This window comes from Myxocyprinus asiaticus, chromosome 44 (genome assembly GCF_019703515.2).
Source record: "Myxocyprinus asiaticus isolate MX2 ecotype Aquarium Trade chromosome 44, UBuf_Myxa_2, whole genome shotgun sequence".
Taxonomy (NCBI): Eukaryota; Metazoa; Chordata; class Actinopteri; order Cypriniformes; family Catostomidae; genus Myxocyprinus; species Myxocyprinus asiaticus.
This window is the reverse complement of record NC_059387.1, coordinates 2,461,134-2,482,790: the sequence shown is the minus strand read 5'-3', so window position 1 is coordinate 2,482,790 and position 21,657 is coordinate 2,461,134. Positions and strand designations below refer to the sequence as shown.

General features: G+C 36.2%; 1 protein-coding gene across 1 annotated transcript in view; it reads left to right on the top strand.

The window, feature by feature from the left end:
* The first annotated feature begins 3,872 nt into the window (after nucleotides 1-3,872).
* ptprh (protein tyrosine phosphatase receptor type H) overlaps nucleotides 3,873-21,657 on the top strand; it is a 55,263-nt gene continuing 37,478 nt past the window's right edge. The window contains exons 1-4 of the mRNA XM_051686814.1: nucleotides 3,873-4,144; nucleotides 10,696-10,999; nucleotides 20,503-20,769; nucleotides 21,234-21,500. Of these exons, the coding sequence (XP_051542774.1) occupies nucleotides 4,097-4,144; nucleotides 10,696-10,999; nucleotides 20,503-20,769; nucleotides 21,234-21,500 (886 nt within the window). The 5' untranslated portion in view covers nucleotides 3,873-4,096. The remainder of the gene's footprint in view (nucleotides 4,145-10,695; nucleotides 11,000-20,502; nucleotides 20,770-21,233; nucleotides 21,501-21,657) is intronic.

Here is a 21,657-nt window from a genome sequence, read left to right as displayed (position 1 = left end):
GTGTATAGCCTGCTATTATACGATTATATACAGTGTACTATTATAGAGCTATATATAGCTTATATATAGAGTATTTATTTTTATTTTTTTATTGCTTATTTGATTACAACACAATGTGCACAATAGACCTTATTTACGCTAGCACCATCTTTGACTTACCATCTCCCCAATGGCACGAACTGTATGCTCATAGATCACATCTGATTTTCCAAAACTCATGTTGTCTGGAGTTCTTTGTATACTGAATGATCTTGGACAGATATTTTATCAATGTTTTGTCAGCAGAACAATCCAAAAACACTTTAAACTGCAGTACAGCCCATTCCCTAGTGGAAAAACCAGCTTAAGCTGGTAACTGTGTTTTGGAACATGGAAGCTGGTTATTAGCTGGTCCAGGCTGGTCATGAGCTGGTCTAAGCTGGTCATAAGCTGGTTAACCAGCTACCATCTTCCAAAAACCAGCTTGACCAGCTTGAGCTGGTATGACCAGCTGGTAGCTGGTCCAAGCTTGTCTCCCAACTTGGACCAGCTAATGACCAGCTCATGACCAGCTTGGACCAGTTTATGACCAGCTTAAACCAGCTACCATGTTCCAAAACACAGCTACCACCTTAAACTGTTTTTTTACACCAGATAAGATATTGTAAGAATATCCCTCAAAGCCTCGTTGTCATTCCCCTGAAAAATCAAAGATGTCGCTTGCGTGAATCAAGTCTATTCAGGGATTTTCCACGGACCCCCTGGCTATTTGAAAAGGAGTTTGAGAAGCGAAAGCTGTTTTCATTCCTCCAAGGGGCGCTCTGTGTTTGAGAACGCAATCCTCCGTTGAGCTGCATTCAAATCTCACCGGAGACTTTTGTACATATTTATTTGTATTTGTAGAATTGATCAAATCAGTTCATATAAACAATACGTATTTATTTTTTATCTACAAAATGTTTACCTTGTTTTCATACTAGCTCACTGTTGGACACCTTTTTTTTTTCTTTTCTTTTTTTTTTTTTTTTGCTGTTACAGTTTAGTGTTGTTTATTTGACAGAGACTTTTTTCTTTCTTTCTTTCATTTACATTCTCTTCATACAATATGTTTTAATTGAACGTTGAATACAGTCATAATATTAAAAAGTACTTGCATTACTTTAATATTAATATATAAAAGCTGTGCTCTATTCTTTGAATAGGACTTGTTCTTTTTCAACAAATGGTCAGTGAATGGAAGTTAAAAAAATTATATGTTTTATTATATATTCATTTGTAAAAAAAAAAAACTATATATATATATATATATAGACCTACAATGTATAATATGATTTTTTATATATATATATATATATATATATATATATATATATATATATATATATATATATATATATATATTAGTATTATATTTCATTTTACATTTTTCTATGAGGGTCACAAACCTATTGCGACCCTGTTACCAACGTTTGTGACATCACTGAATGCAGTTTAAAACCCTGATTTGTATGATTTTAGCACTCAGTTGGGATTGGCTATTTTGGGTCCAAATGTTGGTTTGAAGTTATTTTTAAACTTATACTTCACTTAAAAAACAAAAGAATATTTATTCCTGCAACAAATTTGCTAAAAGGGTTGAATGGCTGAGACAAAAAATAATAGGACCCCAATCTGTGCCCTATTCATGAAAGTTCAAGTTGACAAAACAAGCATTGTGTTGATTATAATGACAGCAGTAAAATAGAGGGTAGGCCTATCAGACAGTTTCGTTTTTGAGAAGAAGAACCTGCTGTGCTGCTTTTGGCCAATATGTACACTTGTAATTATGAAATGAGTCTTTCAAAATTAAGGTGCTTTGATAAATTATAAACACACACAACAGTGTTAGGAAACTCTGTTGATACATCTTTTATTTAATGCCCTATTTCCCTCCTAGTAAAACTGTAAACAAGCCTATTATTCTTATTTACTGCCTGCCAGGTCATTATGTGTAATGGTAAATATAAACCCTAAATTCCTTTAGGTAATTCGTACATTCACCTTTTGACAAACAATAAAGGACAAAAGGAAGTTTGAAACATGCTAAAGAGGGCAATAGGTGGATAAATGATTACATTAATGCTGACAGCGCTCCTCCCATGTTGGCTGTTAATTAAAAGTAAACTAAACCCCTCCAGACTCCACTTCCTCCACATCTTACACCCGTTACAACCAAGAAAATTGGTTAGTAACTGTAATACACGTCTAGTTAATCAGACACTGCTTTAAACACTTTAGATCAGGGCTATTCAACTTCATCGACAAGTGGGCCACAAAAAAAATAAAAAAATAAAACGTGCTATCAAAATTGGTCCATAGCTAAGAGAGTAATTCAGACTGATACAAAATAAAATTACAGTGAAGTTTGTTATAGATGCATTGATTTAAACTTTTAATATTTAAATATCATTTTTCTTTTTTTACAAAATTAATGAATAAAACCTTTCTGTTTCTCCAAACTCATGCTTGTCATGACAACTGACAACCTCATGCAGGCCATTGAAATTTGAAAATTTCATCCATCAATCATTCCATTTCAGATGTTTATGACTTTCTTTCTTCTGCAGAACACAAATGAAAATTTTTAGAAGAATATTTCAGCTCTATAGGTTCATACAATGCAAGTGAATGGTGACCAGAAATTTTAAGCTCCAAAAAAAGGCACATAAAGGCAGCATAAATGTAATCCATAAGACTCCACGATCTAAAAGGGTTTGGGTGAGAACAGACCAAAATATAACTTTTCCACTATAAATCAGCAGTCTGAAACATGTATACGTAGTGCACTAGATGGTGCTAAGATGAATAATCGAGCTTAAAATCATGATTGCCAAGGAAGTCAAGATTAAAAGTGAAAAAATAGTTATATTTTAGTCTGTTCTCACCCAAAACGATTGAATTTCTTCTGAAGACATGGATTAAACTACTGGAGTCATATGGATTACTTTTATGCTGCCTTTATGTACTTTTTGGAGCTTCAAAGTTTTGGTCAACATTCACTTGAATTGTATGGACCTACAGAGCTGTAATATTCTTCTAAAAATCTTCATTTGTGTTCTGCAGAAGAAAGTCATTGACATCTGGGATAGCATGAGGGTGAGTAAATGATGAGAGAATTTTCATTTTTGGGTGAACTACTGTATCCTTTTAATGCTTAATTACATGAAGTAGAAAATCATTTAGTTCTCTGTTAGATTACTGATGATGTGATAATTGTGCAGATCAGCAATGTTCTCTTTATTTTCCGTACACAGCGTCTGTGATGTGCACAGTGTCAGATATCTAAGATAACTAAGACACACCCAACTTACCTCTATAGCTGAACAAAGCCTCACTCACTTTTTGTCTCTTTTGTTACTGTAGTAAAGGCAAAATTATTAATGGGATGTTTGTCTGAATCAGAGTTTGATATTTTGTGTGGAATCCTGATTCTTTTGTACACTTGCCAGACCCAGGAGTACACAATATAATATAATATTTATAAAACAGTATAGATAATTATTAAATAATATAAAATAAATCATACAATTTATTTATAAAATGAAATTTTCATTTATTTTGGGCAAAACAAATTCATGACAAAGAATGAAAAAGCTTTGCGGTAACATTTATTTACTGTTCATTTGTAATCGTGTGAACTTAAATAGGTGTAATAAGATATTAATGTGAGTTAATAAAGAGATGTAGACCAGCTAGTGATTGGCAAGTAAAATGAGAGAAGAACTGAGCTATAAGCAGGTGGAGAAAAAGGGAGGAATCTGAAAATTAGGAAGAACTTTGGTTAAAGGCTGGACAAAGGTCGATGTTCATTGTTTTCTCGTCATGAGTAAAAGGAGAAGTGGCAATAAAACAGGTCATTATCGGTCAGTTGAGCAGGAACAGAGAGAGACAGTCAGAAACTGGGAGTTTGAAGGAGAAACTAAATACACAATAGTGAAGTATGTGACAGTCATGTTTGAGCATAGTATCAACGACAAGCTTGTCTAGTTTAGATTAAAGATGCTTTTTTAGTGTAAGGATTAAATAGGAACGTTGGCTGTAACAATAGTGCTGTTTACTCTACATAACTGGTTTGATCATGCGGCACATTTTGCTTTTAGTATTGCTGTGTGTGGTTCCTATATGGGTAAGTCACTCTCATTCTATACATCTGTTATTTGTGTTTAATTGATTAAGATGCCTGACTGGCTCAGATTGCCCATAGTCTTGACAATCAGGTTTCATTGTCATGGCAAAAACACCAGTGACAGATATCAATGATAACCTTATAGTACAATAGGCAAAAACTGAAGATAAAAAAGTGAAATGAAAAAGAAACTTAGTAAAAGTAAAGGAAAAATGACAATGCAGCTCTTCAAATAAATGAAGTAAAGTCTTTAAGTCACAATGGTCATGGACAAATTAAGGTGTTTAAAAGGATATCAGTGCAATCATACATTTTTAAAGTGCATTTTGAAAGTTAACAAAGTTATTTCTGGTTTATGTGGAGGGTGTGAAGGGGACAGTATTGCAGCGTAATCTTTGATGTTTATGGATTTAATGTTTCACTCCTGATATACCATCCTAGTCCAAAGTTCTGGAGATAAGTGACAGCCATTAAATCTGAAATATTAAGATCTTACAGTAATGGTCATAATTGTGTGCTCGTCTAAAGAGGACTAATTCAATATCTGCATAAATCAGAAGGCATTCGAAATATAAAAAAATATATAAAACAACAGGACTAAAGGCGCCCATTAAGGAAAAACTTATTTATGTATCAAAATTGTAATTAAATACTGATGGAACAACATGATTTGTGTCAAAAGAAATAATAACAGAGGGTTGTATTGATAAAAAAAAAAAAAATTAACAAAAGGTGGCGAGGGGGCTTTTTACCCCAAATACTATCCTTTCACTTATTGGGCAGTTATTGAAAACCCTTTGTTTTATTCACCTTAAATAAAACTGAAAATGAATTATATATCATTTATCTAAAAATAAATGGGATAATCTGAGGGATTCTCATTATCGACATATAGAATCTGATCGCTCCCACTAAGCTACTGTAAAACACCCAATGCGATGATGAGACTCGCATTCAGTTGAAGGGCATCCCGTATCGTGCAGCAGCTCCAAAAACTTTTTTTCCTGTCTAAAACATTTCTTGTTACAAATGTCATATTGATTGTTATTATTTCCTTTGTTTATATTTAAAAAATCTTTTGACCTGTTCATCAAAACCACATTAGATACTGAATATACTTGGGTGTTAATATGCTCTCAAAGACTGTAACTACATCCAAAAAACGTAAAATTTTTTCTAAGATATAATAATGTTAATTACAATTACCATGTATGATTACAAACGTTATATTCGTTATTAGGGGAAGACCCCTGGGGTAAGATGCCCCCCCCCCCCCCCCTTTCCTCTTGACCATATATGGCACTAAATCTCATCTCAAAACCTTTATTGAATGGCTGTGCTCCTCTTAATCTTGATATTTCATCTGAATATCAACAGTTTTGAGGTTAAATGATCAAAAAATTTTGTCATTGGAAAAGAATGATCTGTGACATTCTATTATGTTGGATATTGAAAGTTTTTATGTCTATTTGTTCATGGGGAATTTATGGACATAGTAATGTATTTAGATTTTTGGAGTAAAAAATATTGTTTTTATTTTGAAGTGACAAGGTAAAGTTAGACCCTTGGGGTGAGGTGCCCCAATATGTTCTCAAAACTCCTAAAACTTTTAAACTCCAGCCTCATTGTTTTCCCCATCTATCTAAAATAAAATAATGTTATGTCTAAATATCATATGCATGAATTTATTGCTATGAATTTTATTGTCACAGGTGTAAATAGCTCAGAATTTCTCAAACTCCGAACCATTTCTTTATGCTTTATCTTACATCGCTATCGCATTGGCGGCATCTCTCCCCTGCTTTAACAAGAGTACAGTTGTGACGCAGTGACATGATAAGAGATATTGACAGTAAACCATAGCAGATTCATAGTGACAACATTTCCATCATTTTCAACCATCCAAAGATACCAGCAAATTGTACTGGGATAAAAATTCTGTTAAAATGTTCGTTCTGTTGTATAATGTAAAAAGGTCTACAGTAAATCCTCTAAATCCCCCTATTGGTCTAATGATCAATATCTATTCTTAGCCACAAGACCTCCTAATGTTCCATGTTACACATGTAAAATTAAATATACTGTACATATTGATCCTTTAATATTCCCAAAATAGACAAACTTTAGTAAATGTTCTAAATACGCACCTGGAAACAATTACCTAAATGTTAAAAACATAAATTAAATTAAATAAATGATTAAATAAGTTTACAGATCTCATACAATCAATAATTTCCCTTGGCCCAGCCACCCAAAAGTTTCTGGCTATGCTACTGCTTTAAAGAGTGGGAAATAATTGGTTAATACATTCAGTGCCTATGTTTATTCGATAGGACCATTCATTTTCATTAAGTTTTAAATACTAACACCTATTTCAAATAAAAAAAAAACTAAAATATCATCTTATCAAGTTATGTACTTCCTTTTGTTGGCTCTTCTGAGAAAGGACTTTTTTTGTCAAGGTATACGTGTGTTTGAATGTGTGTAGTGCATAGTGTATATACACTATCAGTCAAAAGTTTAGACACAGTTGACTGAATTTATGTGTTTTTGGTCAGTTAAATAATTCCCACTTTCATAGTTTTGCTGACTTTACTATTATTTTGAAATGTGGAAAATATTAGGTGTGTCTGCAAGCTCCCAGTGCTCTATAAAACAGTATTTCCTTGTTTGATGTGTCAAAAGGAGCTATTTCCTATGAGTTAATGTGCTGACAAACATCAGAGTTTTTTTTTTTTTTTTTTTTTTTTTTTCAAATATACCTTGACTATCCAAACACCTATGCAAAGAATTTATTGATTCCATCATAAAAAAATGTAATTAAACAAATGGGTGGTTGACATTTCCTTGTACTTATATTTATCCCCACACACATATTCTTGTAGTTGTGTCTGGGAAAAAGATGTCTAGGAAAATCATCACCTGATAAGTTAATATCTTATGGAAATATATTTTGTTAACTGTAGTTTTTTTTAGTGCGCATTTGTGTAATTTATTAAAATCATAAAGCTCACTACAATGCCGTTTGTCATTCACACAGTGGCTTGTGTTGGGTTTACATGTACACAGTGTAGTGTCGCTTTTTTCATTTTGCATGTGGTGTCCCAAACAAGCTCATGAAACTAGCCTTTGAATCCATCTCTATCAGTTTAGTTTTATCATGTAATTATTTCAGATACTGTTGCCTTCTTGTAGCATGCACCAGTCTGGAACTTCTCTTTTTACCTCTCTCACCAAACAAGACATTTCCTACCACAGAACTTCTGTAACGCTGACGGAATGTTTGTTTCACACCATTCTCTGTAACTATAGATACTGTGTGTAAAATCAGCAGATCAGTAACAACAAACTTAAACCACCAATGATCATTTGACGTTCAAAGTCACTTAGATCACATTTGGTATACTTGACCATGTCTGCATGCTTTTATGCATTGAGTTTCTGCCACATGATTGACTTGCTGCATATTTACAATTACATTTATCCATTTACAAATTATTAATAAAGAGATGTAGGTGAGACACAGTTAAACACCAGAGAATAGTGGAGGTTTTATTTAAAGAGTAAGTGTACTAACAGTTGAGTCAAGTGCTCATGGAAGAGTGTCTTTAGGTATTTATGAAAGTAGAGAAAGTGTGAAGACCATGATATTGTGAGATGGTGTTCCTTCATCTACCAGGAAAAGATACCATAAACGTCAGAGTAGCTGATGAAAAAGTACTAAAGTGAAAGTATTAAAGTAACTGATATTAACTGTATTTAAGAATCAAAAGTACAAGTAAATGACATAAATAATGGTACAGCTGATTATTCCTATGGCAACCAAGTTAAGTGATGGTGCGTAAGGCTGTATGGCTACTGTCACTAAGGATTTTCTTAACTTAAGGGGTTTCAAAACCCAAATTACATTGTTACCAACATAGTTCAAATATTTGGTGTTTCCCGAAACCATAGTTTCGCAAAGTTGTGTGGTTGGAGCTACAGCTCTCCACCTGTGGTTAGAAACACAGTTTGTTGTTTGTTTATGGCGTCAACGTCATTTCACTTCGCTCAGGCTTCTATATCTTTCATTCCACATATAGCTTTCTCGCAATAAACAGCTTTCTAGTGTCCGTGAAAACATGCTATAATTTGACATACATTCAATCTCCACAAAAATTATTACTCTACCCACTGCGTAAAATCATTAACGGCAGCTTGATATTGTTGAATCAACGTGGTTCGAACGACAGATGTGCGACATAGTTACTACGGTTTCAGAAAACACTAGCTTGTTCATTTGTCCAATGATGCTATGGCTACGAATACTATGGTATTTAAGCAATGAGTTAAATGGTTGTTCGGGAAACGCACCCCTGACTGATTCAGTGAATGTCCTCCTACAGCGGCTTGATGCACATCACAACAACAACAAAACACAGTAAACAGCTGGAATTAAGCTATCCAAAAATAGTCCACAACACGATGGAACACTGAAGGAGGGACCCATATTTAGTGACCAGAATGTCATAGAGACTTGGGAGTGGAGCTCTTTTCACTTGGGCCAATAAGGAACCAATTATGATTTCAAAATGGTGGATCTACGATGTTAGAATGTGGCATCTACTGTACAGTATTTCATGACGGTGTCTTTATGATGTCATAATAGTGCCTCAAAAATGTCATAATGGGGTCTTTATGTTGTTATAATGATGTCATAATGGGTTTTCATCGCATAAATTGATCATATTGCTTCAGTTGCATTATATTTGCAGTTAGGGGTGGGCGATATTCCGGTAGAAATTTGACAACCTGTATATATATATATATATATATATATATATATATATATATATATTATTATTATTATTATTATTATTATTATTATTTTATCGTCTCTATGGCTTACGCAATATCGCCATTGTATGGCAATAAATGTGCACCTCATTCTATTCATGTTACAGAAGAGGTACACATTCTGTCGGAGAAATGGAGAAGGTGGAGCGTCTTCACGTGTGATTGAGAGAATTAAAGAAACAGGATTTTTACATTTCAGGCCACCAAAGCAAATTCAATTGCATTTATCTTGTGTTCTAAATATGCTTCTCATCTGACATGCGCTGTGTTTCAAGTGATTTTCGCACACTATATCTGGAGCATGCAAGCGTACAAGAGCCCACAGTCTAACTGTTTGTGCTCAGAGACAGAAGAGTGCAAACTGGGATCACGCACACTACTCAGTCCGGTTTCTCTCTAATGTGGCACAATACACAAAACTTACATGACTCATTTGAGATCTATTGAGTTTTTTTTATTTTTTTTTTACCTTAAAGCGATATGGAGGATGTCATACATCTCAAACAGCTAGACCATGACTGTAACCAGCTATGAGGTCACCGAGGTCCGGACCTTGGTAAATTTTTCATATTCAAAAAATAAATGTTGAAACTATATACAACTGAAAAACACGTGACTGCAGTTTTTTATTTGTCATAGGTCAGTTCATATCAGACAAGATCATATACAGTGCAGTGCACTGAATCTTAAGTACAATATTCATTCAAAATTTTTTATATAATTAATAGGCTACAAATTACTGTCCAGAGGTCAAATTCTTTTATACAATAAACCGCCATTATTAACCGCCAGTATTAACTAGTTATTAGTTATTATTTTGGCAACTGCATTAAATCTTGTTCGGCCTCCAGTGACTTGCTTGTGTCATTGCTGTGGTTAAAGTGCCTGACGATCCTACCAACAGCAGGACACATAGGCGTCAATTTCTTTTGAAAAAGTGCTTAGATGCAATTAGTGATTGTGAGCCTTGATGGAATTTGAATTTGGTTCAATGTACTAAAGCAGCTCACAAAAGCCATCCACCGCACTAATGGGCAAAATGTCCTACAGATCCACTGTGTTATCTCCTCACTCACGTCTTGTATTACACGGTCTTCTTTGCAGCATGGATGAAGCACAGGGCTGCACGCACATGCTCTTAGATGTCGAGGCGCATGGATTGCATTGTACTTGTGCTACTGCTAAAGTTTAATGTAGTAGCACACAGTTTGCATCAGGCTGTGTCGTCTTCTCAGATGAAATGGCCCCACACAGCACTCTTTGTAGCTGAACACTTCATGTTTCCCGTTCTCCCAGACTGAGCTAGAGACGGTGGTTTGCACAAGGGAATTACGTGTTAAATCATGCCCTCATATGTTAGCGTACATGACAAATCCATAAATTTACCTCTCATTAGTTGTTTCTTGTAAAACAATAATAACATTTTTTAACCGGTAGCATTACTCGAACAAATTGTTAATGCCAGTTAATTGGTTAACCGTCCACATCCCTAGCCAGGCCATAGTTTGGAAGACAATATAAGCAGGTTGAAATGTCTTGAATTTTTCCTTCTCAATTCTTTTAAATGGCTTCTTGTTTAGATTCAGATAATATATTTTTTCTGCTGAATGTCAATTTTTTGGAAGACCTAAGGATATGACATTTTACAATGATTGTTTTTGAGTCTAGTTGTCTTACATTTGATAAATAGATTAATGTAATATTTCTTCTCTTAGGGACAAACCAATGATACTTCTACACCATCACTTCAGGAATCTAATCCCCCTGATGTTAAGAGTGTTGCAGAAATCAATCGAACAGAGTCTGAGATAACTTTACAATGGGAAAAAGTCAATGGCATTTGCACTTATTTGCTGAAATACAGCAATGTACCAGAGATTCCAATCAATGGATCTGTTACTGATTCTAATGTGACACATAAAGTGTCGGATCTGACTGCTGGGACTCGATACTTCTTTACTCTCTACACTGTTATAAGTGAATTGAGGAGCAATGGATTTAACTTCACCGCTGTAACTGGTAAGTGTGACTGACTCCATATTTAAGATAAGTTAACCTACCTAACAATTGTGTCACTACAAAATGTATATTCTCCTTACATTTTTAGAACAGACATTAAATCCTTACAAGTTTATATATATATATATATATATATATATATATATATATATATATATATCATTTATATAACTTTGTTATATATATATAATATATGTAACAAAGTGATCTCTCTCAAAACCTGTGAAATTAAGTAGATATAATGTGATCTTCACAATAAAATAACTTAAATGTTTCAAATAAATGAACTAGTTGCACCTAAAACTGTGACTTGAGAAAAACTGTGTGAATTTCCTATTGCTATATCAGAATTACTATCAACTAAAGTCTAATTGCTTTGTAGCATACAGTATAAATTGAACTTACATATTCTTCACAATCTTCCAAACTTGTATAAAATGTATAATTGTCATTGATTTAGACAATCAAAAACAAAAAAAATAAACACTTTTTGGGTCACCGAATTTCCTTGCAATAGGACAGAATTGGCTTGAATCGAAGAGGCAAAGTTCACCAGATTGCCTAAAAACATTTTGCCCACATTAAAACAAAATCATTACTAAACAGGACTAAAGTCTCGGTTGATTTTGAAATATTAACACATCCCCATAAATCCCTGTTCTTTGTCCAAGCAAAGCACTTCGGCAGATAGGCAGCCATTGTAATATTTCTACTGTTGCCACACAAAACTCCAACACATGGTTTAGCATGACCAAATGGATTTAAAGACAGACTAAAGAAAGAGTGTGATATTTAGTAAGTTATTAATGCTAAAAATCTCAATTTTATTTATTTTAAAGCCAAAGATGTTATGATTTTGAACACGACATGTCAAACAATGATAGGACCACTTGAATGTTTGATTATACTGACTACATTAAGGTTTACAGTGTATATTAATTGGTCAATCATTGAAGGAACTGCTGATATATCCACTGACGGAGAGGTGAATAACAGCAGGTGAAAAGACAAAACATTGTTTCCTGCCATACAGTGAGCTGGCATAATTTACATTCATTTCCAAAGTGTCTCATTGAACCTTCTTTGCATATTTATTCTTTTAAATGACTCTTATATGAGGAATCAAATTTACTTAGATTTTTTCTCTTCCCCACTACAAAAAGAGCATTTATTGAAACTAATCTGCAAAATATTACTCATTCTGAATGCTCCAACATTATGATGTCAGAAAACCAATCCCCACACAATAATGGTGAGGAAATGAGGAAGTGTATGATAGATGGACCTTGAATTATTCCTTAACACCAGAAGATTAAATGATAATGGTAAAATGTGGTAAAGTTTGTTAAATCTTGTGTTGTTCCAGGCTGTGTGTAGCACCTGCATCTCTGAAGATCCCTAGATCTTCCCAAGATCATTAGTGATGTGACATTCGGCACTGAAGCTTTGAAGCTTGTTTTAAAAAATAAAAAAAAAAATGTATGCACAAAGCTTCAGTCGCTGAAAATCAGGTGACTGCTTCAGTTGCTGGTTGAAACACAGTCACCAAAGCATAATACATAACAGAAGTATTTAATATAATATTTTACACAATATATTAGGCCATGCTTATTTACATAGTTAATTCATAAACAGTTACCAACCAACTAATCAACATGTTGTTAAAGCACACATTGTACAACCAAACATAAAACCTGTCCATATTTCAGTAAAAAGTTCTAATATAACTTCGAATTATATTAGAATTTACATAATTTATATATGTCTATTAGAAAGACATTATTTCAGGCAGGGGGAAAAATCTACAAGAAATCTGATTTTGTGTTAACAAATGTATGTTAAATGATGAAGTCAAAAGATTTAGCTAGTTAATATTCTCAAATCAGTCAAAATTAAAACAAGAAAAGAAACACGTCAATAGACAGTTCTATGTTAACTTGGTGTTGCACAGTATCCTACACTGCTGCTATAGTAATATCACTAACTGAAGCTTCATAATGCCGGCAGTGCCCAGTTCTCGAAGCGAAAGAAAAAAAGTGCAGGGACTCTCCTTGTTAGCATTAAACTTGAGTTTGGTAAATAAATTATACTCTGAGAATTTGCTTTTGTTCACAACATACAGTATGTTTTAAAAAAAATAAATGAATAAATCTGGGGGGGATATACTATTCGGCAGCGCTCTTCAATTACTTTCTTGCAGGGGTCAGATTACACACATGAACACTCAACATGTGCCAAACTTAAGTCTGTAGTTTTGACTGCACCCAACAGTCAAGCAGTTGTCATAAATAACCTACATTAGATTGAATAAGACGTGCTCACCTAAAAGTAGCTGGTTCATGTTTTTGAGGGCATTGTAACTGAACTATGACCAGACAAGCTGAGTGTTGTTAAACTCACCACTAAGAGTGCTCGGATTTTTAGACTGATGCGATTTTATCAAAATCAGTCAGAGGGTAAGGCCTGTCACGATAACTACAGTACATTTGTTGGACGATATATTGTCCCAGAAATAATTGCGATAAAAGATATTATTGTTATTTTAATACCATTTTATTCCACTGATATAATGATAATATAATAGCATAATAATGCAAGTACACCCTTTCAAAGAGCAATGAACTTTTAATTCTTAAGAATATTCAGACATTGGAATCGGAATGTCAAAAAAAAAAAATAAAGTCGGGAAGGCCCCTCTCCATCTCCAACTGCGGTTTTTGTTCCCAGCTCGGAAAACAGTGCAGAACACAGTGCAGAAAGACGGTAAATCATTACTCACCCTCAAGCCTGTATGAATTTCTCTCTTCTGAGGAACACAAAAAATTAGATTTTTTGGCAGAATGTTAGTCACAGTCACTGTTCACTGTCCCTGCATCTTTTTTTTTCTCCATAAAATAAAAGTGAATTGAGACTGAAACTAACATTCTCCCTAACATCTTCTTTTGAGTTCCACAGAAGATAGAAAGTCAGACCGGTTTGGAACAACATGAAGGTGAATAATGATGACAGAATTTTTGGTAACACTTTACAATAAGGTTCATTAGTATTGGATAATGCATTAGCTATCATGAACTAACAATGAACAATATTGTACAGCATTTATCAATCTTAGTTAATGTTAGTTACTAAAAAAAAATACAATTGTTCATTGTTAGTTCATAGTGTTGAACTAATGTTAACATGTACAACTTTTTATTATAATGTTTAAAAATGTATTAATATACTGTATGTTGGAATTAACATTAACCAAGATTAATAAATTATATAAAAGTGGTGTTTTTTGTTAGTTCACTGATGTAGTTAACTATCGTTATCAAATGGAACCTTTTTGTAAAGTGTTACCAAATTTTCATTTTTTGGTAAATCATCTCTTTGAGAGTCAATTATCACTATAGTTGCATTAAAAACAACTGTTTAATATTGACAAAATGCAATGTTAAATGTTAACAGGGGGCCTGGGTAGCTCAGCGAGTATAGACGCTGACTACCACACCTGTAGTCGTGAATCCAGGGCGTGCTGAGTGACTCCAGCCAGGTCTCCTAAGCAACCAAATTGGTCTGGTTGCTAGGGAGGATAGAGTCACATGGGGTAATCTCCTTGTGGTCGCTATAATGTGGTTATCGCTCTCGTTGGGGCGCGTGGTGAGTTGAGCGTGGATGCCGTGGAGAATAGCGTGCAGCCTCCACACGCGCTATGTCTCCACGTTAACGCACTCAACAAGCCACATGATAAGGTGCGCGGATTGACGGTCTCAGACGCGGAGGCAACCGAGATTCATCCTCCGCCACCTGGATTGAGGTGAGTCACTACGCCACCACTAGGACCTAGAGTGCATTGGGAATTTGGCATCCCAAATTGGGGAGAAAAGAAAAGAAAAGAAAATGTTAACAGATAAAATCCTGAGAGATCCTTGCTGCTAAATCAGTTATGTTGTATATTCAAAACAGATATGCATATTAAAGATAGATAATATGTTTTCAGTGTGTCATTTATTAATGTTGTAGTATTAATATTTTTATAATGTATATTGTTATACACATATTAAAATTGACTGATTCACATGGCAGAGAATATACCTCGGATACATACATTAGATGGAGCTCTAGAAAGATGAGATGTAATGGGTGCATAAGTCTGTTTTAAGTATTTCTCTTCACTCTACAGATGGTATTATTACACAAAGTGTTGTTGCAATTTCTGCCTTTCTTGCTGTATTATGAGTGAGCGCCACGATGTGACGAGTCAAAATTAGATCTCTCCAACTTTACACACTTGCGATGAAGACAGCTTTGTTGATTATAAACAGGAGCAATAGTTTTATTGATTCACTCGCTTATAGAGACGTGGTACAACACCATTCCTATGTCTAATTAACAGGTTTATACCCATTTATATGTGTAAAATCTAAAGTTCAGTAGATACGTGCTTCCCTGCTGCTCGCACTCACAAGCTGCTGAAAGCTGCAACACGAGTGAAGGCGAGAAGGAGAGAGGGCGACGCGAAAGAGGGAATTCCCTGCATTTTGAAAGTGAAACATGCAGGAATAATTCAAATTGTGCTCAATCCCCCCAGTCCCGTGCTATTTAGCTAACATTCGTTATTGAGATTTTAATCAGGCTACTTGTCTGGTCGGGCAAGTTAAATTATCTTTAAATTGCCCTTTCAAAATTTCCACTTGTCCCAGACAAGCGTTAATGACGAGCCCTGACACGTAATATTCACCTGTCCCTGCCGGCTGTGTGTGTGGAGGAGCTGCCTGAGCCCCGCCTCCAACAAAAAAGAGAAGACGAGAGGACAGAAGCAACACAACCGGCTAAAATGTTGGTGACATTCATTCTTATGTAAACAAACGCATGTAAACACAATGGGCAATATCGAGGTCAGCAAAAATTATCGGAGGTCATGTCCATATATTGTACGATAAGTCGATTACATAATTATTGTGACAGGCCTACAGAGGGTCAGATTAAAGTGATTGTCGGGCCTCATCGAATCACTGACTTACATTAAATAAAGACATTACATTGTACCAGGAGACTCTGAGAAGTGGTACACAAGAAAAACTGCCAGTAATCTGTAGATTAAACTAGAAAAATACAGTTGTACCGGTGAGTACCCGCCCACTTCAAGCAATGTTTTAAAATTATTATTATTATTTTTTTTAATTCTTCTTTTTCTTTTAACATGAACAATGTCTGTTTACAACAAAGTTTACAGTGACATGTTGTAACTTTTATCTCATTTTACCCCATACCATTGCTTTACCCAACAAAACAAAAATAGTGATTATAAAAAAAAATAATAAAAAAACAAAATGGGTTATATTGACAGAAAAATATGGTTTAGACCTTACAGAAATAGGAGACAACAGCACCCAGATGTAAAACACATTTGATAGAGTACCTCTGGTATTATTATATGTTCTCAATAAAGCCAAGAAAGGGACCCCACATTCTCATATACAGATCATGACATCCTGAAACTCTGAATATCACACGTTCATAGCTAGCAATATCAGACATGAGTTCTAACCATTCGTCAAATGAGGAGGGTGTTTCTGATTTCCAGTGTCATAGAATAACTCTACATCCCGAGATCATAGCACCATAGCGTCTTTGTGTAATGATGAGTCAGCGGAGTTGAGATCCATATGCAGCTTTTAATAACAATAAACGTAGTAGTACAGACAGGCAGGGTTCAATCACCAGCAACAGTAATATCCAAGGTAATCCAGAGAGGTGGACAATAAACAGGCAAGAGGTCAGGGCAGGCGGCAGACAATCACAAGTTATATCCAGGTAAACAAGGCAGTAATAGTAAGCAGGCAGCAACGGGTCAAAACAGGGTGAACAGTCCAGGATCATACACAGGTAATGCAATAAACACAGACAATGCTCAGAAATGTCAGCCAGGGCAAAACAAGACTTTGCAATAACAGAGGGTGAGTGTGAGACTTAAATAGCTGAATAGATTGGAAACAGGTGAACAGGTAATCATTGCCAGGTACGGGGATTATGGGAAGGAGTCCAGAGAGTTAATCAATCCCCAGGTGATGGAGCCCTCTGGTGGTGAGTGGGAGGAACAACAAAGGTGGGATTCATGACACTTTGGCACGATTATCATTTTAAATAGGTTAATTCGAGCCGGAATAGACATTGTCAGTTTGCTCCAGTTCTGTAACAAGTTCTGAATATTTTGAGTAACTGGTTGAAAGTTAATCTGCATAATGTTTTTTCCAAACCTGGCATAAGTTTAATTCCCAAATAAAGTATGCCTGATGAGACCCACTTAAATGGCCACTGAGCTCCTATTGTCCCATGGCACTTATTAGATAGAGGTATTACTTCAGACTTGGTCCAATTGATTTTATAGCCCAAGACCTGGGAGAAACATTCAATTAATAAGGTGGCCCTCAAAGACTTTTTCATGAGCCGGTCAGCTCCATGATGCCTGGAAGCAAAATCCACTGGACTCTGGCTCAGTTCATGGACTATGCCCTGTTGCTGATGAGGGACTCAGCACTCCCACAAAGCCTGCCACATTCCACGAGCCGGGTCCCACACCTGCCACGTTCCACGAGCCAGAGTCCCACGTCATGGCCGCCGAGCCAAAGTCCCACGTCATGGCTGCCGAGCCAAGGTCCCACGTCATACTCGCTGAGCCAGGGTCCCACGTCATGGCCGCCGTGCCAGGGTCCCACGTCATGGCTGCCGAGCCAGGGTTCCACGTCATGACCACCAAGCCAGGGTCCCACGTCATGGTCGCCAAGCCATGACATGTCTCAGCCAAGCCCCAGACTGCTCCATGCCATGTCACAAGCAAGCCTTTGCTCCATGTTCCAGGCCCGCCTCTGTTCCAAGGTCCAGGCCCGCCTCTGTTCCAAGGTCCAAGCTCCTTTCTACGAGCCAGCGCTCATGCCTACCATGGCCAAGTCAGGATCCTGACGTACCATGTTACCACGTCATGCCATGTAGCCATTGTCTTATTATTAGTTCAGTTTTGTGATTGGTTGTCTTGTTTACTTGTTACCCATGTCTGTGTATTTAATCCCTCATGTTTGCCATTGTCTCTTGTCATGTATTGTTTATGTAACGTTGTTTTGTAGTCAAGTCAAGTCATGTTATGTTATGTCAAGTCAAGTCAAGTTATGTCAAGTTATGTTATGTCAAGTCAAGTCATGTCAAGTCTAGTTTAGTTCATGTTTATGTTTTCTGTTCACGGTTTCTGGATTTCACGTTGATGTAAAAAACACTGCACTTGGGTTTTACACTTCATCATCATCGTCTGCCTGTCATTGCCAGCATCATTACAAGCCTCACAATACGATACAATAGTAAATGAGCACCCACAAATGTTTCGCTCAAACTTGTTCAAGGATTCAACATAAATGTCTTTTAAATCATAAATGCCACAAAAGTGTCTGACACTGGCAACAAAAAACAGAGCACTAAGTAACTTAAACAACAACACAAACAAACAAGTTTTGAGAAAAACAAATATGAACCATTACAACACTTTTGTATAGCACTTTTCACAATACTCATAGTTTCAAAGCAGCTTTATAGAAAATAATGCGTTGTTGTTTGAAAGCCCCCAGTGATCAAGCTGAAGTGACTGTAACAAGGAAAACATTTATTTCAATGTTATTTAGTGGTGAAAAAAAAAAACCTGATCTGAACCTGAACCCGACTACTGATTCTACAATACATGTACATAATCCTATATTATTTAGCGGCTTGAGCAAAAACCGATCGGCACACGTAATTTTCTTTGCCCTTTTCCCCCTGTTTCACTTTGTATGTAAACTTTACCGCCTTTATTACCGGCTTATAACATGTATGCAAGTGTTTTTAATGTAGATAATAATAAGTGTCATGTAATTGCAGGCTTCTTATGTTGTCGGTTTTTTAATAAGCTGTTTTTTATAGTTATGGCTAATAACTTATGAGCGTCTTGCTGTGCATGTCACACTCAGTGTTGTCTGGGAGAGGTGGCTGCTGTGTTTCTGCTTCACAAATCCACCAATTTGCGCGGTGATGCCGGCGTAAATAAAACGACATGTTTGATGTACTGTAGCACCAGGACATGGCACTGTTGTTTGGCAAATTTGACAAGCTGTACCGCTATAGTATAATCTACTTGTTTGCCATCGATCTTCTCGCCTAGGTACTGTGAGTGTGTTGCTCTGTTTTCCTGTGAGCGCACAGCACTGCCTCTCGCAGGAGGAGACTGTTCCGCAGCTCTCAATATTGCGCTGCTTGGATTTAAATACACTATAATGTGTATGTTTCTGTATCATACAATACATATGGTATTGTATTGTGAGAATCATATCTTACGATACAATATGATACGATATTGTTTTTTACACCCCTAGTATATACACATGATAAGCAAGTGATTCATCATTTACAATCAGTTAAAAACGAGTATTGAAATCAATATTTAATCCACAATTGACATTGCCTCGTTCGCCATGATTTTTTCTCCAGCTCAGAAACTCCAGTCCGCTGTGACTGGTCAAGAGGATCAGCAGCGGAGACTGTTGGGTAGTAGTCAGCTGTGGAGCTCGCACTGATGTGGGCTCAGCCAAAGGGCACACTGAGGGCGCACTCGTGAGCACCCTTCAGAGCTCTAAAATGTCAGATGGGACACCCTACAGTCTCGTGAAATGCACAAATGTAGGCCACGAGACCGTAAGCCGACATCAAGTGTGCCATTTGGGACAGGACCATCATCATATGTGCTTCGCACATCCATCAGCATTCAAATGTGCATTCTTATTTTAAATTCGATGAATATTTCAATCCCTTAATTCCTGCCTGTGGATTGTTTGGGTAATCTGTTACAATGCAATGCAGACTTTATAAAGAGACTATTATTGAATGATGGGACAGTTACAAACTATATTGCACTGTAAGGGGGTTTGAGCGAAAGGAGAACACAGGGAAGCGGGTTTTCCAGGCTCAGGTAAGACTTTTAATGAGCCACTTCAGTGCTTTACAACTTCACAAACTCATCAGCTTCACAGGCACGTAGTAACTTCAACTCATTAGCTTCACAAACATAACAGAATAATTGTAACAGCTTCAGAAGCACTGTGGCCTTCCTTGTGCCAGACTCTCTCTCCCCTCTGCTGGTGGCGTGGCTGCTTATATGTCACTCTCCCCTTGCTCACTGGAATTAGAAACAGGTGTTAAACATAATCTAGCTCAGGTGCAAGCGCCCTTACCGCTTTCTCTCTCTCCGGACGGACGCTTGACCACGCCCCCGCTGCCACATGCACCCAACAGAAAACCCGTAGCCTGAAGCAAAAAAAAAAGCAGTCTGTTTTATTCTAAGGGTCAGAGAGTGGGTGAAAATGGTCATGAAAAACTATATAATGAACTTTTTGGCACAACAAAACTCGACTAACTTTATAAGTGGCCCTCAGAAAAAAAATTAAATAAAAAAATTGATATGACCCTTTTAAATTTCCTCTTGTTTTCTCTCTCTTCCCCAGCTCCATCTGATGTCAACAGTGTAGAAGTAATTGCTCGAACAGAGTTTGATTTAACTTTACAATGGAATCAAGTCAACACCAATTACACTTATATGCTGAAATTCAGCAATGGAACAGACACAGGATCACAAATCACTAGATCTGAAACTGATTCTGTAGTGACACGTACAGTCTCGAATCTGTCTGCTGGGACTCTGTACTCCTTTACTCTCTACACTGTGTTTGAAGGAGTGAGCAGCAGAGGATTTAACTTCTCCAATGTAACTGGTGAGTGTGACTGACCCCATATTTATTAAAATAACTTTTGATTTATGCTTTTGATCATGTCTGAAACATTTCATGTTCACAATAAAGGCTGTAGAGAAAATACTGAGAGCTAACAACAATACAAATCCCCTTCACATATTTAGAACTAAAACCTATTGATTGGATACTCTGTTAAATTTAATTGTATATTCAATGTTGGCCGAGTGTGTAGCAGCAGGTATTAGGAAAAGATAAAATGTTGTTTACTTCTAAACAATGACATATATGTCCATTTATCCTCACAGTTTCTGTTTCTTAAAATTCTCTTTGTATTTTCTCCCTATACTGTTAAAAATTGTGTTGCAAATGTACAGTATACTTCCTGTCAACAGTTTCTCAACAGGGTCCAAGTTAAAAGTGTCTGCCAGCATTGAACATTGATGGTAAATTAGCTTGTTGTTTGTGTATGTTTGTCTCTTCATCAGCACCATCTGATGTCAAGAGTGTTGAAGTAATTGCTCGAACAGAGTTTGATTTAACTTTACAATGGAATCAAGTCAACACCAATTACACTTATGTGCTGAAATTCAGCAATGGAACAGACACAGGATCACAAATCACTAGATCTGAAACTGATTCTGTAGTGACACGTACAGTCTTGAATCTGTCTGCTGGGACTCTGTACTCCTTTACTCTCTACACTGTGTTTGAAGGAGTGAGCAGCAGAGGATTTAACTTTTCCAGTGTTACCGGTGAGTCTCAGCACATCATAATGTTCAGCCAGAGCACCCAGTAACCACAGAGCAAGTTCTCCATTTATTCAAACTTAAAGTCTTTCTTCAAACTGTTCAAGTTTTCAGACTCAATAAGGCCTATATGTAAACTTGAATTGAAATAATCTTCAAACTC